Source organism: Gracilinanus agilis, chromosome 3, assembly GCF_016433145.1.
Source record: "Gracilinanus agilis isolate LMUSP501 chromosome 3, AgileGrace, whole genome shotgun sequence".
In the NCBI taxonomy this organism is placed as follows: domain Eukaryota; kingdom Metazoa; phylum Chordata; class Mammalia; order Didelphimorphia; family Didelphidae; genus Gracilinanus; species Gracilinanus agilis.
In genome coordinates, this window is record NC_058132.1 from 481,997,986 (window position 1) to 482,024,968 (window position 26,983).

At 33.1% G+C, this 26,983-nt stretch overlaps 1 protein-coding gene across 1 annotated transcript in view; it reads left to right on the forward strand.

Moving 5' to 3' along the window:
• Nucleotides 1–26,983, forward strand: part of HERC2 (HECT and RLD domain containing E3 ubiquitin protein ligase 2) — a 243,202-nt gene that overhangs the window by 170,522 nt on the left and 45,697 nt on the right. Inside the window, exons 46-67 of the mRNA XM_044669288.1 lie at nucleotides 1,636–1,894; nucleotides 2,076–2,218; nucleotides 3,173–3,268; nucleotides 3,370–3,538; nucleotides 3,641–3,766; nucleotides 4,859–4,967; nucleotides 5,291–5,430; nucleotides 6,378–6,568; nucleotides 7,725–7,830; nucleotides 7,918–8,009; nucleotides 15,629–15,804; nucleotides 17,145–17,256; nucleotides 18,329–18,410; nucleotides 18,583–18,726; nucleotides 19,781–19,871; nucleotides 20,252–20,429; nucleotides 20,658–20,739; nucleotides 21,049–21,220; nucleotides 22,431–22,575; nucleotides 23,687–23,912; nucleotides 24,705–24,876; nucleotides 26,028–26,217. Of these exons, the coding sequence (XP_044525223.1) occupies nucleotides 1,636–1,894; nucleotides 2,076–2,218; nucleotides 3,173–3,268; nucleotides 3,370–3,538; nucleotides 3,641–3,766; nucleotides 4,859–4,967; nucleotides 5,291–5,430; nucleotides 6,378–6,568; nucleotides 7,725–7,830; nucleotides 7,918–8,009; nucleotides 15,629–15,804; nucleotides 17,145–17,256; nucleotides 18,329–18,410; nucleotides 18,583–18,726; nucleotides 19,781–19,871; nucleotides 20,252–20,429; nucleotides 20,658–20,739; nucleotides 21,049–21,220; nucleotides 22,431–22,575; nucleotides 23,687–23,912; nucleotides 24,705–24,876; nucleotides 26,028–26,217 (3,201 nt within the window). The remainder of the gene's footprint in view (nucleotides 1–1,635; nucleotides 1,895–2,075; nucleotides 2,219–3,172; nucleotides 3,269–3,369; nucleotides 3,539–3,640; nucleotides 3,767–4,858; nucleotides 4,968–5,290; nucleotides 5,431–6,377; nucleotides 6,569–7,724; nucleotides 7,831–7,917; nucleotides 8,010–15,628; nucleotides 15,805–17,144; nucleotides 17,257–18,328; nucleotides 18,411–18,582; nucleotides 18,727–19,780; nucleotides 19,872–20,251; nucleotides 20,430–20,657; nucleotides 20,740–21,048; nucleotides 21,221–22,430; nucleotides 22,576–23,686; nucleotides 23,913–24,704; nucleotides 24,877–26,027; nucleotides 26,218–26,983) is intronic.

Genomic DNA, 26,983 nt, shown 5'->3' on the forward strand with positions numbered 1-26,983 from the left:
CTCTTCCTGTAAGGTTTCAGTTTTCATCGGTAGTGTGAGAAATATAAGTAAAGGTAATGGGGTCACCAGGGATATTATAAATAAACTTATTTTTTTATATTTTATAATATATTTTATAATATAAAATATTATAAATAAAGTAGTTTGTGGGAACACACACTGGGATTTATGAGAGACTAGACCTGGACATGAAGACTTGAACAGCCAAGCTGCTCCTAACTGACAAAAGACAGTTAGCCAACTGTCACTCTGGCCAGAGGCTTTGAATTCAACAGACAAGGTAACAGGATATAACTAGGTTTAATTATGAACAACTAAAAGGTAGGATAGGAATATCTACTCTAAAACCTTAAATCTAATGACATAACTCACAGGGAAAGGGAAGACTTATTTCTACACTAACTTAATAATCTAAACCTATGTTTAGATTAAATAATCTACTATGTATTGGCTCCAAGACAGAAGAGTGGTAAAGGTTGGCAATGGGGGTCAAATGACTTGCCCAGGGTCACACAGCTGGGAAGTGTCTGAGGCCAGATTTGAACCTAGGACCTCCTGTCTCTAGGCTTGGTTTTCAATCCACTGAGCTACCCAGCTGCCCCCTGTGTATAGGTATTGAGGAAAAAGCAGAACATAAACCTACTGCAGTAAAATATTTTGCATGACTTGGGATAGATGAAATAATGGGAGTAGGACTTGGTACAACTGGGTAAGATTTTACTACATGATCATTAACAGCTTTTAAATCTTGAACAAATCGATAGACTATTTGTCCTTCAGCATCTAGCTTGGGTTTTTTAATAGGTAAAATTGGAGTGTTATATTCAGAAATGCATGGTAAAAAAACTGTTACACCTCCCACACACACTGTCAACATTTGAAACTGACACTGTCTCAGATCTGTTTCAAACTCCAATTCTTTCTCAAGCCAGCTTCTCTACTTCTTATCTCTAAACTAATGTAACAGGACTTAATTTCTAATATCATCCCTATAACTTTATCCAAGTTAATCATTGTATCTTATTCAGGCATTTGGCTGAAATCCTTGTCTAAAACTTTCAAAAGTTATGGATGAATTCATGTATATCCATTTCATCCTCAGGTTTATTGATTCTAACCATTGTAAAAAGAGCTATGTACTGCCAGTATATCAGCTTAAAATATTTGTACTTGATGAAAGAAATTTGTTCCTTAGAACTAGATAATGGTTCTCTTATTAATTTCCATATATTCATTATCCCTAGAAATCCTATTCCCTTGTTTATTCACCATGAGGAAAGATTTTATCTTCTCCCCCCCCCCCCCCGGTGGATTTTTTCCCTGATATCACACAAAAGTATCAGTTTTAATTGGAATTATATACCAAGGGAGCCCTTTGGAGGAGGGGGAGGAATAGTTTCTGGTAGGAATCTGGTGGTAGGGGATGAAATCCAACATAGACATGTTAGTGCTATATTCTTTGGAAGGCATTGGGTCAATTTTCTATGAGAAGAGACAGATGAGAATGGTATAGACTAAAAAGGTATAGAAGGTATTGTAATGCATTAGTCAAAGGAGTAATACAGCCTCATGAAAATCCTGAGTCTTTTAAAGTATTAAAATAAACAGTTGTAGTTTTCTCTCCCTTTTGTATAGGCTGCTGCTTTGGCTGTATGCCAGTGTTTGGCTGTGGAGTCAACTCATCCCTCAACTCCAGTGTTTGAAGAGTGCAGCTCTAGTGAGGCCACAACACCTGTCACAGTACAGCATATTCGACCTGTAAAAGTGAAAAAGAGAAAACAATCTCCTATTCCTGCTTTGCCTATTGTAGTACAGCTCATGGAAATGGGGTTTCCTAGGAAAAACATTGAATTTGCACTGAAGTCTCTTACTGGGAGTGCTTCTGGGTTACCAGGTATTGTATTTTTAAGACCCACTATATTCACGTGCTTAAACATATTAGGCCTTTCCATAGTTATATGTAGAGTTAAGTCTAAATGACAATATGACAGTCAGCAATCATCTTTAATTTTCATTAATCTCATAAAACAGTAAGCCCACATGAATTAATAATAATACATGCACATTTTTTTAAGGTGTTGAAGCCTTGGTTGGTTGGTTGCTGGATCATCCTGATGTACAAATTACTGATCTGTCAGATGCTGATACAGTCTCTGATGAATATTCTGATGATGAAATAGTAGAAGATGTAGAAGAGGCTGAGGCTTCTTACCCTGTGGTTTGTATCTGGGAAGGCAGTGTGGTAAAGTGTAAAGACATCTTTCTTTGGAGTAAGAGTCCCTGGGTTTGAATCCCAGTCCTCTTGCTTACTATTAGTATGATCTTGGACAAGTATCTTGACTTCTTTGGGCTTTACTTTGCTTATCTATGAATGAAAGAGTTGGTCTAGATGACCTTTCTGAAAATTTCCAGATTGATTCTATAATCTTTCTTAAATGTTGCACCAATATTTAAATTTTTTAAAAATCCTTACCTTCCATCTTAGAATTAATACTTTATATTGGTTCTAAGGCAGAAGAGTGGTAAGGGCTAGGCAATGGGGGTTAAGTGACTTGCCCAGGGTCACAAAGCCAGGAAGTGTCTGAGGCCAGATTTGAACCTAGGACCTCCCATTTCTAGGCCTGGCTCTCAATCCACTGAGTCAAACAGCTGCCCCCACCAATATTTAACTTTAACCATTATTTGGGTAACAAACTCATAAAATACAAATAACAGAATTTAATACTAAACATATTGATATTTTCTTTTGTTCACTAAATTGTTTCATGCCTGTTCATCCTTGAGAAGAGTGAAATTGTTTTGTACTTTGGTTTTGTTATAGCATTTAGTACAGTGATGGGTATATAGTAATAGGTCAAGAAATACTTGTTATTTCTTTTGTTTGAATGGTAACAGTTGTAGTTATATCTAGTGAGAAATAATGGACCTTGGGCACACCTGTTCCTATAATTCTCTGATATTTTGGCATTGAATATATTAAAATGAATATTATCTTAATTTTCTGTTCTGCATGGCTTAATCTTAATAGTAACTTTGGATTCAAGTTTTGGATATTTGCTATTTCCTAGATTCATTTTTAGTGTCTAAGTGTATACATGATTCTGTTGATTATGTAGAATAATACTTGAGTCTAAATACTTAAAATTTCTTTTTTTTTGGTTTTCTGTTCTAGTCTAGTGCTGTTGTAACTGAGAGTCAAACTTATAAAAAACGAGCTGATTTCTTAAGTAATGATGACTATGCAGTATATGTCAGAGAAAACATTCAGGTGAGTGGTATTCTTAGGCTATAGATTATTGGGTATTGACTTCCATGAATCATTCAGTTCATATAGCTATGATTGGATATCCTCTCTTTGTTTTAATTTAGGTAGGAATGATGGTTAGGTGCTGTAGAACATATGAAGAAGTTTGTGAAGGAGATATAGGTAAAGTGATTAAGTTGGACAGAGATGGATTACATGACCTCAATGTGCAGTGTGATTGGCAACAAAAGGGCAGTACCTATTGGGTTAGGTATATTCATGTTGAACTTATAGGTAAGTACAGTTTTCATTAAATTCTCTTAATGTATTTTAATATGAAAAAATTATTTTTAGAAACAAATATAAACAGAATATTTGTCTTGTTGGAATTTTTAGGTTTCCCACCACAGAGTTCTCCTTCTCATATCAAGATTGGTGATAAAGTTAGGGTGAAAACATCAGTAACCACACCAAAATACAAATGGGGATCGGTTACTCATAGAAGTGTGGGAGTTGTAAAAGGTAATATTGCCTGTATTTGAATAGTATACAAAATATTTTATTTCCATCCAGCTATACCATGTTTTATGCTTAGGAAAATCTATAACCTTAAGGTGTTAAGTATTAGAATAGTTTTTCTTTTTTGTATTATGAAATCTGGATGCTGTTTCTATAAGTAGAAAAGTGTATATAAATGGATTAGTGAACTAGCAGTGCAAACAATCCTTATTCTTTAGTGATAGCAGAAACATTATGTCAACAAATTACCCATAGTCTTTAGATCTGAGATTTTGAAGACTTTTAGTAATAAGGGCATTATTAAGGAATGCAGAAGAAATTTAAAAATACTAATATCTTTTTTCCTTTTTAATTTGGAACTCCATAATGTGTTTTCCTATTTTGAGAACATTTTCTTTTTAAGTGTTTATAGAATTAATATCATACCTGTGACAATGGGTGAAGAGGCAGGAGATTTAAGTTAATATTTCTGAAAATTGGATAAAATATTGAATTACTTACCTTTTTGTTTTAAAATACCTTTTTCCCTCCAGAGGCTCTTTAAAGTTTTATCATAAATTTTGGTGGTTTTAAGAATGAGATAATTTTAAATATTCTTACACTGAAAGTAGGTGATAGTGCAAACATTTTGTTTTTGATAGTTAATATTTTTTGCATAGTAAAATATTCTTGCTTTGGTGTTGGAGGTATTTCATAGGTATTAATGATAGGTCCATGTTGGCAAACCTATGGCATGCATGCTGGAGGGGGCTTCTCCCCCCCCCTCTCCACATGTGCCTGAGGACATTTCGCCCATCACCTGACCCTCTACCCAGCATTCCAATGCTTCCTCCCTCCCCTTTCTGGGCTAAGGTGGGGGACGCACATGCGTCATGAGGGCTGTAGTTTTTGGCCCTTGGTCTCTAAAATGTTCGCCATCACTGTGATAGGTGATCATTTTTCTAAGTATAATGATGTATAAGTATAATAATAATAATGAGTTAATAAGTTTAATGAAAAATATTTTATGACTAAAATTATAACTTTAATTTTAAGGCCTTTTTGGTAATTAATCAATTTCCCATTCTTCCCACTAAGAAATTTCCATTGTTTTAGCTTTTAGTGCCAATGGAAAAGATGTCATTGTGGACTTTCCCCAGCAGTCTCACTGGACAGGATTATTGTCAGAAATGGAATTGGTGCCTAGTATTCATCCTGGAGTTACGTATGTTTTAATTTTCTTATGTTCATTATAACATATTGTAGAGGATTAGTTGAGCTTTTATAGAAGGGGTTCTTAACCTATTTTTGCATTATGAACCCCATTATTAATTTAGTGAATCTGGCAAACAGCTTAACAAAATGTTTTTAAATGAATAAAATAAAATATAGAAGATTACAAAGGAAATCAAAGGCCTCTGAAGTCTGTTTATCTTGGTGGTCCATTGATCACATATCAAGAATCTCTTTTTTATACAACTCAGGTCTGCTTATTTTAATTTATCATCTTTTGAATTGTCAAATTTGTCATCTATTTCAAACTATTAGGTGTGATGGCTGCCAGATGTTTCCCATTAATGGACCTCGTTTCAAATGCAGAAATTGTGATGATTTTGACTTTTGTGAAACATGTTTTAAAACCAGGAAGCATAATACCAGACATACTTTTGGCAGAATAAATGAACCAGGTATGTCAAATGAGAGAATCTTTAGAATTTTTCACCAAACTGTATATTAACAAATGCCTCAATTAGCACTTCAAGGACTACTTGAAAAAATGCAGAATTATTGAGAAAATAGGAGGATTTAGCTCTTATCAAAAGATCTTATGTCTGTTCTCAGAGATTTAAATGGAAAAAGATGTTCATCATTGTTAGAGAACAGACATGAAAGTGGTGCAGACAAAAAAGTCAAGGAAAAGGCAGCTATCAAATACATAATGTTTTTAAAAATGAATTTAATCATCTGAATATTAGCAGTATAAGTAGGTAATGGTTCATTTCCAAAATTGCCCTTTTGTTCTAAGATTCAACAGTGTGAAAGGGTATTAAGAGACATTGCATTTATCAATACAGTGTATTGGTTCAAAGGCAGAAGAGCTGTAAGGGCTAGACAATAGGGGTTAAGTGACTTGCCCAGGTTTGCACAGCTGGGAAGTGTCCGAGCCCAGATTTGAACCTAGGACCTCCTGCCTCTAGGCTTGACTAGCAATCCACTGAGCCATCCAGCTGCCCCTGCAATTCTAAACATTTTCTTTGATAATTAATTATTACCTATAATCTATAGATACTCAAGTATATTCAGTTTTTTATTTTAACATAACAATTTTGAATATTTTTTTAATTTGAGAAAGCTCAAGCTATTTCACATTTTTAACTCACTTTTTGACTTGGAACTGTGTGGTTTACATAGAGTACCTTAGCTGTAGACATTGTTATTACTTGAGAGTACCTTGGATATATAAATATGATTTGTTGTGTACAGAAATATGGATGCTATCACTTTTTCAATTTCAGAATATGGTGGCATAAAATTCATCAAAATAGGACTCTTGATTACAAAAGTTTTTCCTAAATCCAGTGATTCACAGGATTATATTAGTTATTTACTTGATTATTCATTTTATGTTGAGTAGGTCAATCTCCTGTATTTTGTGGCCGCTCTGGAAAACAGCTGAAACGTTGCCACAGTAGTCAGCCTGGAATGCTCCTAGACAATTGGTCAAGAATTGTCAAGAATCTAAATGTATCCTCTTCAGTCAATCAGGCTTCTCGACTGATTGATGGCAGTGAGCCATGCTGGCAGTCATCTGGGTCACAAGGCAAGGTAAATGGAAAAAATTATATATTATGGTGTGGCTTTTTCAATTAATTTAAGTTTTCAAAAAGAACTTGAAGGGAATTGATTAAACAAGACATTCTAGTATATATTCAATTTGAGAGTACCTGAAAACATTTGTTGGCACAGAGTATAATAGAGTTCTCTTTAACTATGCTTTTAAAAATATATTTGGAAAGCTATATTTAAGGTATTGTCCATTTTTCTTTCAAGAAATGGCCATAAACCTACTACATATGCACATATTATAATGCACATTATTTTCAGTGATGAAGAAAGTGTATCAAGTAGAAAGCATTTATTAAACACTTATTATTATATTCAGTGATAGTAGGCATTTAAGATGCAGGTACCTAAAAATGAAGCCAAACTTAATCTTTTGGAGCTTACATTCTATATAAACAACATAACTTAGGTTAATAACAGCCTTTCCACTTTCAAGATACCTTCAATGATCAGTCTCTAGCCAGGATCATCATTTTATGAGGGACCCTAGTCATGCTCACTTTATTCCCAGCTTGACTCTCTCTGACTTCTATATGTCCTCAGCCTTGGCCTCTTCCTCTGCCTAGTGACCTTTTCCCCTTGCCAAGTTTCCTGTTTGTATTGTTTTTCCCCATTAAAAGGTAAGTTCCTTGAGGGTTGGCAATGTTGGACTGTTTGCCTGGCACATAATAAGAACTTAACAAATTATCTATTCATCTGTCTATCTATCTATGTACAGTAGAAAAATAATTTGTTTAGCTGTGAGATGGTTTTCTTTTTGCATTTGAATATGAATGCCCAATATGTAAACTTCGAACACAAATTATTAAACTATATGGAACTACTATTTAGAGTTGAACTTATCTTTCAGCCTGTTTTTTTTTTTACATTTTTAAACCCTTAACTTCCATGTATTGGCTCCTAGGTGGAAGAGTGGTAAGGGTGGGCAATGGGGGTCAAGTGACTTGCCCAGGGTCACACAGCTGGGAAGTGTCTGAGGCCGGATTTGAACCTAGGACCTCCCGTCTGTAGGCCCGTTTCAGCCTGGTTCTTAGGAATAACCCAGAATGTCATTTATTAAACCTGACTGTAGATCCTAGAATTGATTATTTAAAATATCTAAACTATTTATTAACCAAGAATGGTTTTTCTTTTTAAGCATTGGATTCGATTGGAGATTTTCCCAGATGTTCTTGTTCATAGACTGAAAATGATAGTAGATCCTGCTGACAGTAGCTACATGCCTTCACTAGTTGTAGTTTCAGGTAATCAAATTAGATCATTTGATAAAGAAACCTCCTCTTTCAGATTATAAAATCCACTTCTCTTGATTCCTTTGTTTTTTTCTTTAGGTGGGAATTCTCTAAATAACTTAATTGAACTAAAGACAATCAATATTAACCCAGCTGATACCACAGTGCCTCTTCTAACTGACTGCACAGAGGTAGGTGCAAGATCTTAACCAAGGAGTTAGTCTTCCATAATTTAACGGTTCAAATCATTTAGTTGTCATTTCACACTGTTGTCTAGTCTCTATTGTTCCATTTGTATTTTTTTTTTTATAATTTAAGGCTAGATTATGTCATCTTAGTATGGTCTTAATTATTTTATGCATGTAAGAGATTATAGTTGTAAAATTTCAGGTAATCTTGAGAAAGAATTCCATAAAAATTTATTTTTATGCTCTCAAGAAAAATTGTCTTTGTTAAAAAATACCAAAAAAAATCTCTTAAAAGGCAGCAAAGAGGTAGTCACTTGTGTATAAAAGCTACTTGATAAATATTTATGACTTGATTTGATCCTCTGACTACATGCATGGAGGAGTCAAATTGGTGGTCACAAATCCAGTTCAGTTATGTTGTTACTGTGATCATATTTTGTGGTCAAGTGATTAGTTGGTTTTATTCTTGATCCTATGTATATTGTGTTCCAAGTAACTTGACACAGTACAAAGTAAAGTTTATAATGTACAATCCTTGTATGTTCTGTAAAAAGTTTATAAGACCAGTTTGATTAGTACTACACATATGAAAGAGTTGTATTCACTTCCTTGATGTCTTCTATTCTGTGACAACTAATTGGGTTATTTTACTTAGCTTAAAAAACACACAAAAAGAACATTGGAAGTATTCTATTAATAAGTGTTTTGCTCACTCTCTCTGTGTGGCATTTGGTAGGAGGGATGGCCCTTTCCTTGATAACTCTACCTCTTTGAATTTTTGCATTGCTAATTTTTGCAACATTCTTCTTTCCTGGTTTACTGACTGTCTTATGACTGCCTCTTCTCAATTTCCTTTGGTAGTTAAAAATTCATATCTCATACCCTACATATAGTACCCAGGGTTCTGTCTTAGCCCTCTTCTCTTCTTCCTCCATACTCTTGGTAATCTCATCAGCTCTGGTGAATTTAATTATCATCTTTATTATGATTAAATTTGTCTCTTTCTAATCAGTTCAATTCTTCCTGAGCTCAGTACTACTACTTTTCTATTAGATTTTTCAAACTTATGTCCTAGAGAGATCTCAAACTCTACAAGTCCAAAAAAAAAATTAATTATATTCTCCACACAAATTCCTTCCCCTCCTTTTGTCCCCATCCTTCTCTTTTCCAAACTTCTTTGTCATTCTCTCACAGGTGTTACCTTTATTCCCTTTAGTTTCAATGTAACGTAATAGTTAACCATTTAAAATTGACACTGTTTTCTGCTTTCAAGTCCCTTGAACCATTGTCCTTTAACTGTTTGTCTATTGCCAATCCTCAGGCTTGAATTATTCCCACTTATCTGTAAATACACTCCTACTCACAAACTGGTGAATGAAGTTGGAGGTTGTCTGACATCTGTTGTCAGATCCATGTTATCCAACCTTAACTGGACCCTCACTGCAGAAAGGAAGTTCCTTCATTGCTCCGTAGTTGATTCCCTTTTTCACTCCCTATAGAACCTGTTCTAGACTTTTCTACTTTCCTCAAGCCACCCACAGCCCTCTTTCATTCCTTTTCTCAGTTGAGACCCTTGCCTCTTATTTAACTAAGAAAATTAAGGCCATTTGACAGTACTCTTTTCTCTCATTCTCAGAAAATTAAAACCCCTTAACATCATCTTCTTGACATCCTTCCTCTTTCTCCCCCAGTCTCTGACAATAAGGTTGGTCCTTCTCTTTATCAAAGTTAACTTTTCCACTTGTGCTCTAATCCAGTCCCTTGTTCTTCTAGCACATTGAATCCTCAAGTATCTCTGCCCCTGTTTTCAACCTTTCCCTTTTTACTGTGTCCTTCTTTAGTACTTTGAAATGCTCTTCACCAAACCCTACAATCCTGTTAGACTGTTGTCCTATATTATTCCTCCCCCTTCTTAGCCAGATTCCCTTCCATTTTCTGCCTCTACTTCCCCTCTTCACCTGTTCTACCTTTTACAGTCTGGCATGTGATCTTATCACTCAACCGAAGCTGCCTTCTCCAAGGTTATCAGTGATCTTCCACATCTCAGGGTCTTTTGGATCTATTCGCTGCATTTGACACTACTTACCACCTTTTCCTCTTGCTCATTTCTCTACTTTTTTTTAATCATTGTATTCTTTTTTTAATCAGTTTATTCCTTCAGAGTCTTCTTTGTTATCTTCTCATCTGCATCACACTCCCTAAAGGTGGATATTCTCCAAGGTTGTGCTTTAGACTATTTTTTCTTCTTCCTCTTTACTCAATAAACTAGTTCCTATAGGTTTAACTCTTCTCTATGGAGATGAGTCACAGATTAATATAGTAAGCCCTAGTCTCTCTCCTGAATTTTCTATTGCCAATAGACCATTTCAAAGTAGATGTTCTTGATACCTCTCAATCACTTTCTTGCCCCAAACAGAATTCCTTATCTTTATTTGCAAATCTATTCCTCTTCTCAACTTTCCTGCTTCTGTTAAAGGCTTGGAGATCCATCCATCCATTAATTATCCTCCTATTATTCTAGGCCCTTCACTCCTCATTACCCTGTATATCCAATAATTTGCCAAATTTTGCAAATTTTATCTTTATAATATCTCTTAAATCTCATTCCTTATCTCTACCCATGTAGCTATGACTTTAATTCAGACCCTCATTAACTCTTTTTTAAAATTTAAAAAAAATTTTAATTTTAGAAAAATTTTCCATGGTTACATGATTCATGTTTTTACTTTCCCATTCACCCCCTCAAACTCTCCTCTCCCCCATAGCTAACGAGCATTTAGACTGGTTTTAACATGTGTCATCAATCAAGACTTATTTACATATTATTGATAGTTACATTGGTGTGGTCCTTTCGGGTCTACATCCCCAATCATGTCCTAATCAACCCAAGTGTTCAAGCAGTTGTTTTTCTTCTGTGTTTTCTCTCCTGTAGTTCTTCCTCTGAATGTAGGTAGTGTTCTTTTCCATAAATCCCTCAGAATTTTCCTGGGTCATTGCATTGCTGCTAGTACAGAAATTCATTACATTCAATTTTACCATAGTGTATTAATCTCTGTGTACAACATTCTTCTGGCTCTGCTCCTTTGACTCTGCATTAATTCTTGGAGGTCTTTCCAGTTCACATGGAATTCCTCCAGTTTATTTTTCATTTGAGCACAATAGTATTCCATCACCAACATATACCACAATTTGTTAAGGCATTCCCCAATTGAAGGGCATGCCCTCGCTTTCCAGTTTTTTGCCACCAAAAAGAGCACAGCTATAAATATTTTTGTACAAGTCTGTTTATCTATGATCTCTTTGGGGTACAAACCCAGCAATGATATGGCTGGATCAAAGGGCAGGCATACTTTTAGCTCACTTTGGACATAATTCCAAATTGCCATCCAGAATGGTTGGATCAGTTCAGGACTCCACCAGCAGTGCATTAATGTCCCAATTTTGCCACATCCCCTCCAACATTCATTACTCTCCCCTTCTTTCATTTTAGCCAATCTGCTAGGTGTGAGGTGATACCTCAGAGTCCTTTTGATTTGCATTTCTCTAATTATTAGAGATTTAGAACACTTTCTCATGTGCTTAATGATAGTTTTGATTTCTTTATCTGAAAATTGCCTATTCATGTCTCTTGCCCATTTATCAATTGGGGATTGGCTTGATTTTTTTATACAATTGATTTAGCTCCTTGTATATTTGAGTAATTAGACCTCTGTCAGAATTTTTTGTTATAAAGACTTTTTCTCAGTTTGTTGTTTCCCTTCTGATTTTTGTTGCATTGCTTTTGTTTGTACAAAACCTTTTTAATTTAATATAATCAAAATCATTTATTTTACATTTTGTAATTTTTTCTACCTCTTGCTTTGTTTTAAAATCTTTCCTTTCCCAGAGATCTGACAAGTATACTATTCTGTGTTCACTTAATTTACTTACAGTTTCCTTCTTTATATTCAAGTCTTTCACCCATTCTGAATTTATCGTGGTGTAGGGTGCAAGATGTTGATCTAAACCTAATCTCTCCCATATTGTTTTCCAATTTTCCCAGCACTTTCTGTCAAATAGTGGATTTTTGTCCTAAAAGTTGGGTTCTTTGGGTTTATCATACACTGTCTTGATGATGTCACTTACCCCAAGTCTATTCCACTGATCTCTTAGCCAGTACCATATTGTTTTGATGACCTCTGCCTTTATAGTATAGCTTAATATCTGGTACTGCTAGGCCACCTTCCTTCACGTTTTTTTTTTAATTATTTCCCTTGATATTCTTGATCTTTTGTTCTTCCAAATTAACTTTGTTATAGATTTTTCCTAATTCAGTAAAAAAGTTTTTTGGTAGTTTGATAGGTATGGCACTAAATAAGTAAATTAATTTGGGTAGAATAGTCATTTTTATTATGTTAGCTCGTCCTACCCATGAGCAGTCAATGTTTTTCCATTTGTTTAGATCTAGTTTTAATTGTTTGGAAAATGTTTTGTAGTTGTGTTCATATAATTTGCGTGATTGTTTTAGTAGTTGGATTCCTAAGTATTTTATATTGTCTATGGTGATTTTAAACGGTATTTCTCTTTCTACCTCTTGCTGTTCTAATGTGTTGGAGATGTATAGAAATGCTAATGATTCATGTGCATTTATTTTGTATCCTGCAACTTTGCTAAAGTTGTTGATTATTTCTACTAGCTTTTTAGTTGATGCTCTAGGATTTTTTTAAAGTAGACCATCACATCATCTGCAGAGTGATAGCTTAGTCTCCTTATTGCCTATTTTAATACCTTTAAATTTCTTTTTCTTCTCTAATTGCTACTGCTAGTGTTTCTAGTACAATGTTAAATAATAGAGGTGATAATGGGCATCCTTGTTTCATACCTGATCTCATTGGAAAGGCTTCTAATTTATCCCCATTGCATATGATGCTTGTTGATGGTTTTAGATATATACTGTTTATTATTTTTAGGAAAGGCCCTTCTATTCCTATCCTTTCTAATGTTTTCAGTAGGAATGGGTGCTGTGTTTTATCAAAGGCTTTTTCAGCATCTATTGAGATAATCATGTGGTTTTTTTGTTGGTTTGCTTGTTGATATGGTCAATTATGTGGATGGTTTTCCTAATGTTGAACCATCTTTGCATTCCTGGTATAAATCCCACCTGATCATGATGGATAACCCTCTTGATCACTTGCTGGAGTCTTTATGCTGGTATTCTATTTAAGATTTTTGCATCTATGTTCATTAGGGAGATTGGTCTGTAATTTTCTTTCTCTGTTTTTGATCTACCTGGCTTTGGAATCAGTACCATATTTGTGTCATAAAAGGAATTTGGAAGGACTCCTTCTTTGCTTATTATATCAAATAATTTGTATAGTATTGGGATTAATTGTTCTTTAAATGTTTGATAGAATTCATCTGTGAATCCATCAGGTCCTGGCGATTTTTTCTTAGGGAGTTCTTTGATGCATTGTTCAATTTCTTTTTCCGATATTGGATTATTTAAGTATTGTATTTCTTCTGCTGTTAATCTAGGCAATTTATATTTTTGTAAATATTCATCCATATCACCTAGATTGCTATATTTATTGCCATATAATTGGGCAAAATAGTTTTTAATGATTGCCTTAATTTCCTCTTCATTAGGGGTGAGGTCTCCCTTTTCATCTTTGATACTATTATTTTGGTTTTCTTCTTTCCGTTTTTTATTAGATTGACCAGTACTTTGTCTATTTTATTTGTTTTTTCAAAATACCAGCTTCTGGTCTTATTCTTTAATTCAATACTTAATTTACTTTCGATTTTATTAATTTCTCTTTTGATTTTTAGTATTTCTAATTTAGTTTTCATTTGGGGATTTTTAATTTATTCATTTTCTAGTTTTTTAAGTTGCATGCCCAATTCCTTAACCTCTGCCCTCCCCAATTTGTTAATATATGCACTCATTGATATAAATTTTCCCCTTAGAACTGCTTTGGCTGCATCCCATAGGTTTGGGTAAGAAGTCTCATCATTGTCATCGTCTTCAATGAAATAATTGTTTCTGTGATTTGTTCTTTTGCTAAATTATTTTGGAGAATCATATTATCCAATTTAGTTTTGGTTTGCCTCTCCATATATTCTTACTAATAACTATTTTTATTGCGTTATGATCTGAGAAGGTTACATTTATTATTTCTGCTTTTTTGCATTTGTTTGCCATGTTTCTATGCCCTATTACATGGTCTATCTTTGTGAATGTTCCATGTGCTGCTGAAAAGAAGGTGTATTCCTTTTTGTCCTTATTTATTTTTCTCCATATATCTATTATCTCATTTTTCTAGGGTTTTGTTCACCTCTCTTTTCTCTTTCTTATTTATTTTTTGGTTTGATTTATCTAGATCTGATAGGGGAAGGTTGAGGTCCCCCATTAGTATGGTTTTGCTATCTATTTCATCCTTGAGCTCCACTAGCTTCCCCTTTAGAAATTTGGAAGCTATACCATTTGATGCATACATATTGAGTACTGATATTTCTTCATTATTTATACTTCCTTTTATTAGGATGTAGTTACCTTCCCTATCTCTTTTAACCTTATCTATTATCTTTGGCTGAAATAGTCACTCTCTTCCATTAAGACCCAGCTCAGGCACTTCTTCTTCAAACCTTTATTGTTCCCCCCCAATACTAATACCTTCTCTCCCAAATTACTGTGCATTTAACTTTGTATATCATGATTATATGTTTATGCCCTATATGTTTGTTAAATGTACTTTTATACTCTATTAGAATTTAGCTTGTTGTGAGTAAGGATTATTTCCATTCTTTGTGCTTGTATTCCCAAGAACCTAGCACTGTGCTTAACAAATTCTGATAGATTGAAAAGCAATATTTTGTAATATGTTTCTACAAATGAGTTATTTACTTTTTATCTAATACATTTTATGTTACAAAATAATCCCTTTGCTAATACTTTTGTATGGAATTTAAGGGAAAATATTTTAAAATTGTGGTTTTTGTAATATGTGTAATAAAATTAATAAGTTAATATGAACACAATATTTGAATAGAACTCATGAATAATGCATATTTTATTATGTTGTCACTAGTTAGTTAATATTTTATTTTACTGATAACTTCGCCAGTTACCAGGGAAGCTTTTGAAATTTTATTAGAAAGCAATAATTTAAGACTTTAAGAATTAAACTTTAAAAAAAATAAGAAATAAGTCTAAATTCATATAATGCAGGAAATTTTCTGGCATTTCAAAGCTACTATTTGAATTATTGAAGCTGCTCTTAGATCTATACCTTTTTATCTTTTTCTCTTGGCTAAGATTTGCTTTCATACATCTCCCAAACCAGAAGTGTTTAAAAGATATTTGGCATATCATCTAAGTTTACATTCCAAAAATGTGTTCTTTGTACATTTAGTAGCTTTTTATTGAATGAATAATGAATAAATCAAATGTTTTAAAAGATAGATCTTTACTGAAAGAAAGATATTTTCATTTAACATAATACCTTACACTTAAAAAAGTAAATTTATTTCAGCTTTTCAAACTTGCCTTAATTTAGGTTTCTCTTCTATATCCACTCTTTTATTTAGAATATTTCATGTAAGTCTATATAAAATGCTATGACTAATCAAAAAATATTATTTAGTATCACAGGTATATTGAGGTTGCCATAAAACAATGCAGAAGCTCAGGAATAGATTGTAAAATTCATGGTCTCATTATACTGGGACGAATTCGGGCAGAAGATGAAGATTTGGCTGCTGTTCCTTTCTTAGCCTCAGATAATGAAGAAGAAGAAGATGATAAAGCTAATACTGGGAGGTAATATATTTGAAAAAATGTGTCATTGGAGTTCTAACCCAGGTTTCAGAAGTTATTAGATATTTCATAAATATGCATATATTTGTCCATCAGACATATTTGCCAATTTTATTAAGCATTACTCTATTAATTCTGGTTTTTGTCTCCTGTGCTGATGACTTTTATGGCATATTTTCTTCCTCTCCCACTTCCTATCCTATGCCACTTTTATGGCATATCACCACCTAGCCTTAGCATGGGCTGTCTACCCTGTCTTGAATAGATTCCTTTTTCACTTCTGCCTTTTAGAATCTAGCTTCCTTTGAGGCTTAAATAATGTGCAATGTACTTCCTGAAGTCTTTCACTGTATACCTCCTTCCACTCCCTATTGTCATTATTCTCTCTCTCTAAATTTCCTTTTATTTACTTTTTTGTATATGGTAATTATTTCACACAGTATTCAATATAACACAAGCATCTTGAGGATAGGGATTCTTTCATTTTTGTGTCCTCAGTGCCTATGCCATAATAAGTGTTTTATACATGTTTATTGAACTGAATTTTAATTTACATTGTGGTCAAGGATTAGGAGAAGTAAATAGCTACCTATCTCATTTGTACCTTAAAATGCAAGACTTTTTTTCTATAACATTTGTTTCATAATAGATCATAGAGCTGCATTGCATGTATTTCCTTCTTTATGAGATATGACCAAATAGCAAAATGATGATAGGAATTATCTCAAGAGAGTAAGTTCTAGTGTCATAGATGGTCAGTCCTTATTCAAACATGCTTCACATCATATCCATTTTAGACTTGCATCTTATAGCAATAACTATTGTTAAATGATGACCCTGAATCATCATTATCATTATTTGTATAATGTCACATTATTTATACAGGATGGTAAACTTTATTTTTGAAACTTCATTAATTTTCCTTTCATTCTCCACAGTACTTGTATTTAATAGGTACGCATTCAGTAATTTGATTGAATGAAGAAAAGGTTAATTTTTGTTCAGGGTACTTATTTTAATTTAAGCATTCTAGAAAGTATGTAGTACATTTTAGGGAAAAAATGCATTAAATACAATCAAAATGAAAGCCCTAACCCTTAGGAGGTTGGCCTTCAACTACTGGGAAAAAATGAAGTTATATAGAATTATTCCCAGGGACTGCAATGGATGATCTCTGATAGGGCCAAAATTTTCTATGTTTACATAATAAATAAGGGGTCCACCTTTATAATTTTAACATTAAAAGAATAGGAAAACAATTTTATTATTAAAGATAATTATGTTATTTACCTCCCCACCTCCCTCTTGTTCTCTCTCTCTTGTACTTTTTTGCTCTCTCTCAGTCTTATTAGGAAGAAATCTTCTGGTTTGGAATCAGCAGCTACAATAAGAACCAAAGTATTTGTGTGGGGCCTGAATGACAAGGATCAATTGGGAGGATTAAAAGGTTCTAAGGTATTGCTAGTGTTTCTTAAAAAGATAAAATTAACAAAGGCTGTTTTCTCTGAAGCCATCAATTTAGATCTCTAAAAATTGGTGACTAGGCCTTGGTTTGAGGAAAATTTCTTTGTTCACGAATAATTTAATCTCTTATTTAAAGGGATTTGGCTAGTCCTTTAGCATTTCTTCCCTATACATAAAAATTTCTGTAACTTATTAGCATTTATTGACACATGTTGAATTAATATTTAGAAGAATGCCTTAAAAATGGCTATGACCCTTGTGTTTTTAGAAGTGCCACTCTTTAGCCATGATGGTGAGTAGATGTAGTTGAGGCTTCTGCCATTTAAAGGCAAGGGAAGTAAGTTATAAAGCTTTTGAATTAAAATATAGGAGGGAATCTTGTTAAAATCTGGATTATAAATTAAAATGGACTCTATCAATTAATGATAACAACTGAAGAAATTATAGCTATAGTCTTCAATTTTTCTACTTCTTAAGTGGAAGTTAAGTTTGTCATTAACTTAAATCTGTGTTATTTTGAGGATTTTTAAAAATTATGAACTATTTTATATTCCTGAGGAAAAATAAGATAACCATTCATTTAATATATTGATACGAATATAGGTAGATTCACCAGACAAACATTAAGTCTCAGAGAGTTCTCTATGGCCCAGGAATAAACTCTTGCTATCTGAAGGATATTATGTATTAATTGTCACTATAGTCTAAGTAGTGGGATAAATTAGGTATAGATTCTATTAATTAAAGTCTATTAAGTATACTACAACTAACACTTATTCTAATTGAGTGGAGTAATGTTTTTTTCTTCAAACATAAATACTGATCTTTAATTTCAGTATTATTTTAGGGAAAATATTCTGTACAAATGAGTCAGTAGTTCAAAAAAATTTATAATAGAATTTTTGAGCATTTTTTCTACAAAAACATCTAAGGGGAAATTGTTAACAGAGGAATAATTAGAAGCAAAATTCTAGAGCTATTTACATTCTAGTTCAAGTATGATGTTAATATTTAACTAAAAATAGTAGCATATCTTTTCCTCTTTTGTCTCCTGAATATATAGATAAAAGTTCCTTCATTCTCTGAAACCCTTTCTGCTTTGAATGTAGTTCAAGTGGCAGGTGGATCTAAAAGTTTGTTTGCAGGTATAGTGAGCCTAATTTTTATTATATATTGATATAATTTTCATTATATACTTATTTTTCTTTCAATTTTAAATTTATGTGCCTAAGCAATGCTGAAAAATTTTTGCTTATGTGTTAATTTGGTTATTGTACTTTATATTCAAGTGAGTTCCTATTGCTTATTCATTTTTAGTGACTGTGGAGGGTAAAGTGTATGCTTGTGGAGAAGCTACAAATGGACGACTGGGTTTAGGTATTTCTAGTGGAACTGTGCCCATTCCTCGGCAGATTACAGCTCTCAGCAATTATGTGGTAAAGAAGGTTGCTGTTCACTCAGGTACCATTTTAATGTTTCATTTAGAGGCATGAACTTGTTATGGATTATATTTTTGAAGTTTTTTCATACTTTCTTGGAAAGATTTTTAGCCCCTAGAATATTATTCTAGAAGAGTACGTAGAAATTTGAAATACTGTTATCACCAATTTAGTACCAATAGAGTTGAACAGTTAGCATGTCTAGTCTTGTGAGTCATAGCTACTTAAGTCCATGTTATATGAAAGTAATTTTTAATGAAAAAGTTTTATCTGTGGAATTTGAGTATATTAAGACCTTTCCAACTTTTTAATCTTAGCATCATTGAGAGTTTGAGTTTTAGCAGTAGTAGCCTTTTCAGATTCTAGGAATTATTTAAAATTCTTTTTCTATATTTAAAATGAATAGTTGGTAAAATAGTCCATTCCTTGCATTCGTTCATTCTTTTGTTTAAAACCATTACATTTATCTGTAAATTAGATGCATTTGTATGAAAGTGCTTTCTTTTAGCATGTTGATTAATTTTTTCTTATAAATCTTAAAAAGGAGCAGCTCTTTTCTCCCTCTCTTTCTTTCTTCCTTCCTCCCTCCTTCTTTTTCTTACTCTTTTCCTCCTCTCCCCTCTTAAAATAAGTACTATTTATTGGTTCCAAGACAGAAGAATGGTAAAGGCTGGGCAACTGAGGTTAAGCGATTTGCCCAGGGTCACATAGCTAGGAAATGTCTGATACAAGATTTGAATCAGTACCTCTCGTCTTTGGGCTTGGCTCTTTCTTCATTCTAAGACAGAAAGTAGGGGTTTGTAAGGGGAAAAAAAAACCTTGAAAGCTAATTCATTTAATGAGACACTTAAGCAAAAATACATCGATTTCTTGTTTTTGTTACTGGAATAGTTACAAATTTAAAATAACATTAATTAGTATTGCTTCCAGTGTCAAACTGGCAAGTTTAATTAAATTTTATTTGTAAATACAATATTTAATCAGAATAGCAAACCAGATTTTTTGAAAGGAATTGATTCTTATGCCCCTTAAAGAAGGCCATTTAATGTGAAAAACATATATATTGAATCTTGTAGGTGGCCGGCATGCTATGGCTTTAACTGTTGATGGAAAAGTATTTTCATGGGGCGAAGGTGATGATGGAAAACTTGGACACTTTAGCAGAATGTAAGCATATTATGTCTAGTCTTTCTTGTTAATGAGACATTTATATATAGGTTATAGGTAATATTGGTAGTTTCTGATTTTTTCATTTGTTAGAAATTTTAAAATATGATCTATTGGTATGAAACAGCATTTATTTTCAATGTTTTTATAACTGCTATAAAATACTATTGACAGTTTTAACATATTTTTGTGATAAATTTGCAATCAAAGTAAATATATTTATATATACACATATATTATATATATATACACACAAGCATATTTGCATACACACACTCATTCTTGAAGTCTGTGGCTCTGTATAGGTGAATCAACATTATTGATATTTTTGTTTCTTCTTCAGGAATTAGAGATTGTTTATTTTTAAAATTTTGTTTTAGGAACTGTGATAAACCAAGACTGATAGAGGCATTGAAAACCAAACGTATTCGTGATATAGCTTGTGGCAGTTCTCACAGTGCTGCTATCACATCAAGTGGTGAATTGTATACATGGGGCCTTGGAGAATATGGCCGATTGGGACATGGGGATAATACCACACAGCTGAAACCCAAAATGGTGATTATATGAGATTTATTACTTTTACAGAAAAATTGGAGAACTTTAAGGGAAGAAACTCATTTGTCAGGAATTAGTTTATATTCTGAGTTTTAAAAAAAATCTAAATTTGAAATGATTTAAGTGATTTATTATGGGTGATAACTTTGACATGAGTATGTGCATATGCACAGTGTATATGTTTAACTTGACTTTCCGTTCCCCATATTCCTTCCAATCCTCTAATAGGTGAAAGTTCTTCTCGGTCACCGAGTTATTCAAGTTGCTTGTGGAAGTAGAGATGCCCAGACACTGGCTTTAACGGATGAAGGTGAGAATATACTTTATCCAAAAGTTAGGTAGATTGAAAACTAATATTGATCTGAAGACTAGGGCTTGATTGGACTTCTGATTTCACTGATATAGGAAATTCTCAAATAAAGAAACTTCTTCAAATAATGTAGGTAAGCATTATCTCTCTCTAACTTACAGGCTTAGTGAGTTGATATGTTAAGTGAATAGATACTTAACACAGCCAGTATATGTTACTTGCTTTTGAACTTACTTTTTTTGAGGCTGGCTCTCTCTCCATCATAACATGGTGAAGAAAATGTTTATTTCTTCTTTTCTCCCTTCATAGGCTTGGTCTTTTCTTGGGGAGATGGTGACTTTGGGAAACTGGGTCGTGGAGGAAGTGAAGGATGTAACATACCTCAGAACATTGAGAGACTTAATGGACAGGGAGTTTGTCAGATTGAGTGTGGAGCTCAGTTTTCCTTGGCACTTACAAAGTCAGGAGTGGTATGGACTTGGTATGTATTTCTTGCTCAGTATCATAGTTATCTATTCATCGGAACAATATATTAGAAAAACGGATTTTTAATTTTGCTTTGTATATGAAAGTAACCTCAATATATTTTTGGTCAAATGTTCCCTTCTCATGTCACTTAAAACCTGTTAAGATTTTATGCTTAGAAATGTTTTCTTGTGAAGAGATTAAGGTAACAAGAAGAGGAAAAATTGTAAGCATTTGTTGTTTAATTTTTTTGTAGTTAAAATAAACATCTTTAGCTATTCTAAAAGAAACCATTTAGGAAACAAGCTAAAAAGAGTTTTCATATCTATTTCTCAATTTGCAAAAATATTTTTTTAAAGTTTTTTGAAAATCACAGTAAATATGAAGGATTAGAGACTAGATTACCAAAGCTGAGGCATTTCAGGAAGAGATTTTCATTACTATTTGGCCCAGTTTATCTAAAAATACAGATTATTAACTTATATTTGATTTTGTGAATAAACTAATCTTGAATATCTACCTGATAGAATGAATTTAATTTGATAATACTCTAAATTTATAGTAGTCTTTTAAAAGACACCTTAAGTGTACTTAGATCAAATATAGTCATTAAGGTGATGAGGTGACAAAAAGATAGAGTCCTGTTCCGAAGTCAAGGACTCCCTAGCTATGTAACTTTAGGAAATAGTTTTATCATCTATAAAATGAGTTTATACCAATATTAGGAACATAGTAGTATTACATTTACATTAAACGTGACTATGTTATAGTTATTATAATTTTAATTATCCTATGGGTATTTAGATTAGTTATTGCCACATACTATGATTTTGTGAATAAAGTTTGTATAAAATTATTAAATAGGTAATGGCATTCTTTGTGTTCATTATTCTTTCATTAAAACCCTGCTCCAATGCCTTCTCATTGTGTTAAGGTGATCGCGAATCTTCAAAGGTTGTATAAGAAGAGAATAAGCTCTGATAGAGCCTACCAAAGAGGCTTTGAGTTTGGGCCTGGTAGTGGTGATGTCCTTTATATATATGCTATCCGAGGATCATTTTAGCCGAATGTAGACATAATATAGAGAATGTGATGAAAATTTTTTGGCTTTAGTCACTCAAATATTATAAGCTAAAATGTTGGTACATATGTGAAGAGTGGGAATACCCATGGTAAGGAAATGATGAATTATTCGAAGCTTTAAAAAAATGTTATTCCTTTTTTAGGGGCAAAGGGGATTACTTTAGGCTTGGTCATGGAACCGATGTTCATGTGAGAAAACCACAAGTAGTAGAGGGACTACGGGGAAAGAAGATAGTTCATGTGGCAGTAGGTGCCCTTCACTGTTTAGCTGTCACTGACACAGGTCAGGTAAGTATGGATAGCCTGTTTCTGACATAAAAGAAATTCCAAAATAATAGAAATTATAATAGTTTTAGGTGATTCATTAAGTACAACTATATAGTGTAAACTAGAACTGGTAAATTCATTGCCTTCCCAAAACTCCTCTGAGTTCAGACTAATCAGATTAAGATGTTATTGGGAGATGGTTGGCAAAATAAATAAAAATACAATACAACATAATGTTCATTTGTAGTTTTCTGAGTCAATATGGGACCACAGGGATCTTTTTCTATTTGAGTTTGACACCATTGCTATAAATCAAAGGTGTGCCACTAAATCAGCATGTGGTTGGCAGAGATCCTTAAGTAGGATTAATGGCCTATATTTCTGTTTAAGAAATATGATGATAAAGTGACTATCTATAGGTATTTCTCTAAAGAAATGTTAAAAAAGAGAGTAGGATTTGTACTGATTTATAAGATAGTGGTCATTTGTAGAAATAGGTTTGTGAAATGTCAAAAATGCTGTAAGATTTAACTATTAAATAGTCTAAAGATAAATCTTGTTAGGAATAGTGGAAGACAGGTAATTACCTAATTAAGAAGAAAATAAACAGTTTATACATACTTTTATTAATATTTACAAAATGATTACTCATGCTTACCTTGAGTCTTTGGATGCTCTATCATGCCATGCCAACTTTGTTTAAAATAAAACTTAGATTCCTAGATTATCATTTGATAGTTTGAATTTCATCAACATTTAGGCTTATAAGATGTTTACCACAGTTTACAATTTATTTCATTGATAGAATCATGGAATTCTTGGAATTCTTCTGTTATCGTCCATCTTGTCAAAATATAGCACACTATTAACTGATCTTCTGGAAGAAATCATTTTTAAACCGAAAGATTATTTTGAATTGAGAAGTGAACATTTCATTTCTTTTATTCAAATTCTACTCCCTCCTGCAAAAATAAAAAACAAAAAACCCTAGCTTTTTATTAGTGAATGTGAAGCAGTTTTGTAATAGATTTTTTATTTAATTTATTGAAGTGCTAGAATAAGTATTTTTAGCATAAACCATTTTTTGTAAAATAATTCTTAGTTTTAGAAATAATTGGTTTTTCTTTTACAGGTGTATGCTTGGGGTGATAATGATCATGGGCAGCAAGGCAATGGAACAACTACTGTTAATAGGAAGCCAACTCTTGTACAAGGCTTAGAAGGCCAAAAAATTACCCGAGTAGCTTGTGGCTCTTCTCACAGTGTGGCATGGACAACAGTGGATGTAGCAACCCCATCTGTCCATGAACCTGTACTCTTCCAGACTGCTAGGGACCCTTTAGGTGCTTCTTACTTAGGTAACATTTTTGGTTTGAATATAGCTATGAAGATTTTAACAAATATTAGTAACTGCTAACATTTCAGGAAGCAATATTGTGTGAATGGAGTTTGAGATCAGAATAGAAATTTCTTTGTGCTGTTGAAGAGGGTTTATTATTAATTAAAATAGGAGTTTGTAAAAGATAAAGAATGGGGTCTACTTTCCTCTTAATGAAAATGATTATAACAGTTCGTACACTCATATGTTTAAGGGAAGGAAAACTTTCCTTCTTGCCGTTTTTTTAACTGTCTTCTTAATTGAATGACCAGTAATGAAATGATATTATGCATGTTGTATGTAAATTTATTTAGACAATTTACCAAATAATAAATGCAAAACTGCAAAACCTTGCCTTTAATGAATGGCTTTGATTATATAATACTTATTTGTTAGCTTCTGTACATAGGGTTTTATATTGTTTTCATTTTCTTGGGAAAGAAAATTTCTAGACTTTTTCTATAGGTAACCACTCAGTTAGGGATTCTAATTAAATATTTGGGTTACTTTTTTCAGTGTTCATAATTTATGGTCAAACATTTTGTCAGATGATTGAAATTTTAATGTGATGGGGAAAATATTTTTAGTTATGATAGTTTTTACTATAAATGTATTGAACAAAGAAACTTTTTGAGTCCAGTTTTCACTCTAATGTTACTGAATATATGCTGCAAAATGGAATATTTAGAAGCTAGAATTGTAAAGGCAAAACTATTTAAAAACAAATAATACTATTAAAATTAAGTGCAAAATTTTCCTTTTGATTTCTAAGGTGTTCCTTCTGATGCCGATCCTTCTGCTGCCAGTAACAAAATTAGTGGTGCAAATAGTTCCAAGCCTAATCGTCCTTCCCTTGCTAAGATTCTCTTGTCTTTGGATGGAAACCTAGCCAAACAGCAAGCATTATCTCATATTTTAACAGCATTGCAAATTATGTATGCGAGGTAGGTTTGTCAACTTATTTAAAAAATAAACTTGCAAGCTTTAAACTTGGCACATACATAAGTTCTTCATTGTTCAACTAATTTTAAAAACCTTAAGTATGCAAGGGCTTTTTTTTTTAAATTTATTTTTTTTTATTTTAAACCCTTAACTTCTGTGTATTGACATAGGTGGAAGAGTGGTAAGGGTAGGCAATGGGGGTCAAGTGACTTGCCCAGGGTCACACAGCTGGGAAGTATCTGAGGTCTGATTTGAACCTAGGACCTCCCGTCTCTAGGCCTGACTCTCAATCCACTGTGCTACCCAGCTGCCCCTATGCAAGGGCTTTTAAATGTTATTTATAGGGGCAAGTGGTTTGAGAACCAAGTCTATAAATGGGAGATCCTGGGTTCATATCTGGCCTCAGATACTTCGTAATTCTGACTCTGCAAGCTATTTAACCTCCATTGCCTAGCCCTTACAATTCTTCTGTTTTGGAACCAATATACAGTATTGATTCTAAGAAGGAAGGTAAGGGGCTTATAAAAAAATTAAAATGTTATTTACAAAGGTTCCTTTTAATTATCAGGGAATAGTACAATATTAGTGTATTTGGGGGTTAGTGGTAAGTCTTTACCAAAGGCAGTGAAACATGAATCTAGAATATTTTCTTGTAGTTCTATTATGTTGATATATAGGAGAGCTACCTTATGTTGATAATGATTGTGAAGACTACCTAGCATGATATTGTCTTGCCGGAACACCTTTTGACGTTAATTACCCCCAAATTAAAGCTCATAGCTTCAGTATAAGGCACTTAGCTGCAAACAGTATATAGGGTGAAAATTTTTTGTCTCTTTTTTAATCCAAATTTGGCTTTAGTTCCTAGCATAATCCTAAATCTCATTGTCCTCCATGAGAAACTCTTCTGAAAGTCTTCTGGACTGATTTTGATTGAAGGTTACAAACTTGTCATCTTTTATTGTGATTGATAAATTTCATTTAACTATGCCAAGGCATAAATTTGTTTCCTTTTAGATGAGTTGCTGTTGTATAGCACTTTATTTTTCTGAAGACAAAACAGAAGCTTTAGACAGTATGAAGATCATATTGTACTTGTGACTTCTATTTTTTATAGCTGGGAAAATGACAAAGTATCCTGAATTTGTTTTAGAGATGCAGTAGTTGGAGCCTTAATGCCTGCTAGTATGATTGCACCAGTGGAATGCCCATCTTCTTCATCACCTGCACCCCCTTCCGATGTGTCTTCAGTGGGAAGTCCCATGAATGGTGAAGAAAATGTGATGGCTATGGATGTAGAAGATAGACTGAGCCCAAATCCATGGCAAGACAGGAGAGGAGAGGTAATTGATGAGCTGTGTATAATAATTGGTGGTGTGACAATATCCAATTAGCCCTTTCTTTGTTGTCCTAGGGGAAAACACCTACCTTGGAATTGAAAATAATAGACTTATTTATTTTTTTCTAATTTAATCTGGATAGGAAATTTATTCCAAAACATAGGACTACTGCTAAACATAGGACACTTACAAACATACATTTGACAGAACAAACTTAGACTAATATTCAATAACTTAAGTATTACTAGTCTGCCGAGAGGCTGATAATTAAACTCAATAAGAACATAAAGCAATGTACAGACCAATTAGACATCTTATAGGAAATAGAGTTAAAAAAAGTATCCAACCTTAATATTTGCTGCCTGAGTGCAAATGGTTCCATATTTTTTCTGTTTTAAATAGCCTTTTATCTTTTTATTTAGACAAAAGGAATTATAATAATAATAAGAACAAACATTTATAAAGTACTCATTTCATGTAAGATACTAAGTGTTTAACAATTGTTATCACATTTTATCCTCACAACAAGCCTTTAAGGTAGTAGTTCTTATTATCCCCATTTTACAGATGAGGAACCCGAGGCAGACATAGATTAAGTGAAACTTTGCCCAGGATTACACAGCTAGTAATTTATTTGAGGCTGTATTTAGACTTAGGCTTTCTTGACTATGGACGTGGTGCTATAGCCACTGAACCCTCTAGCTACATAGGAAATAACATTTTTAAAAGGTTAAAAATGTTTAGTTGGAAGTTGACTTGTTTCTTAAAT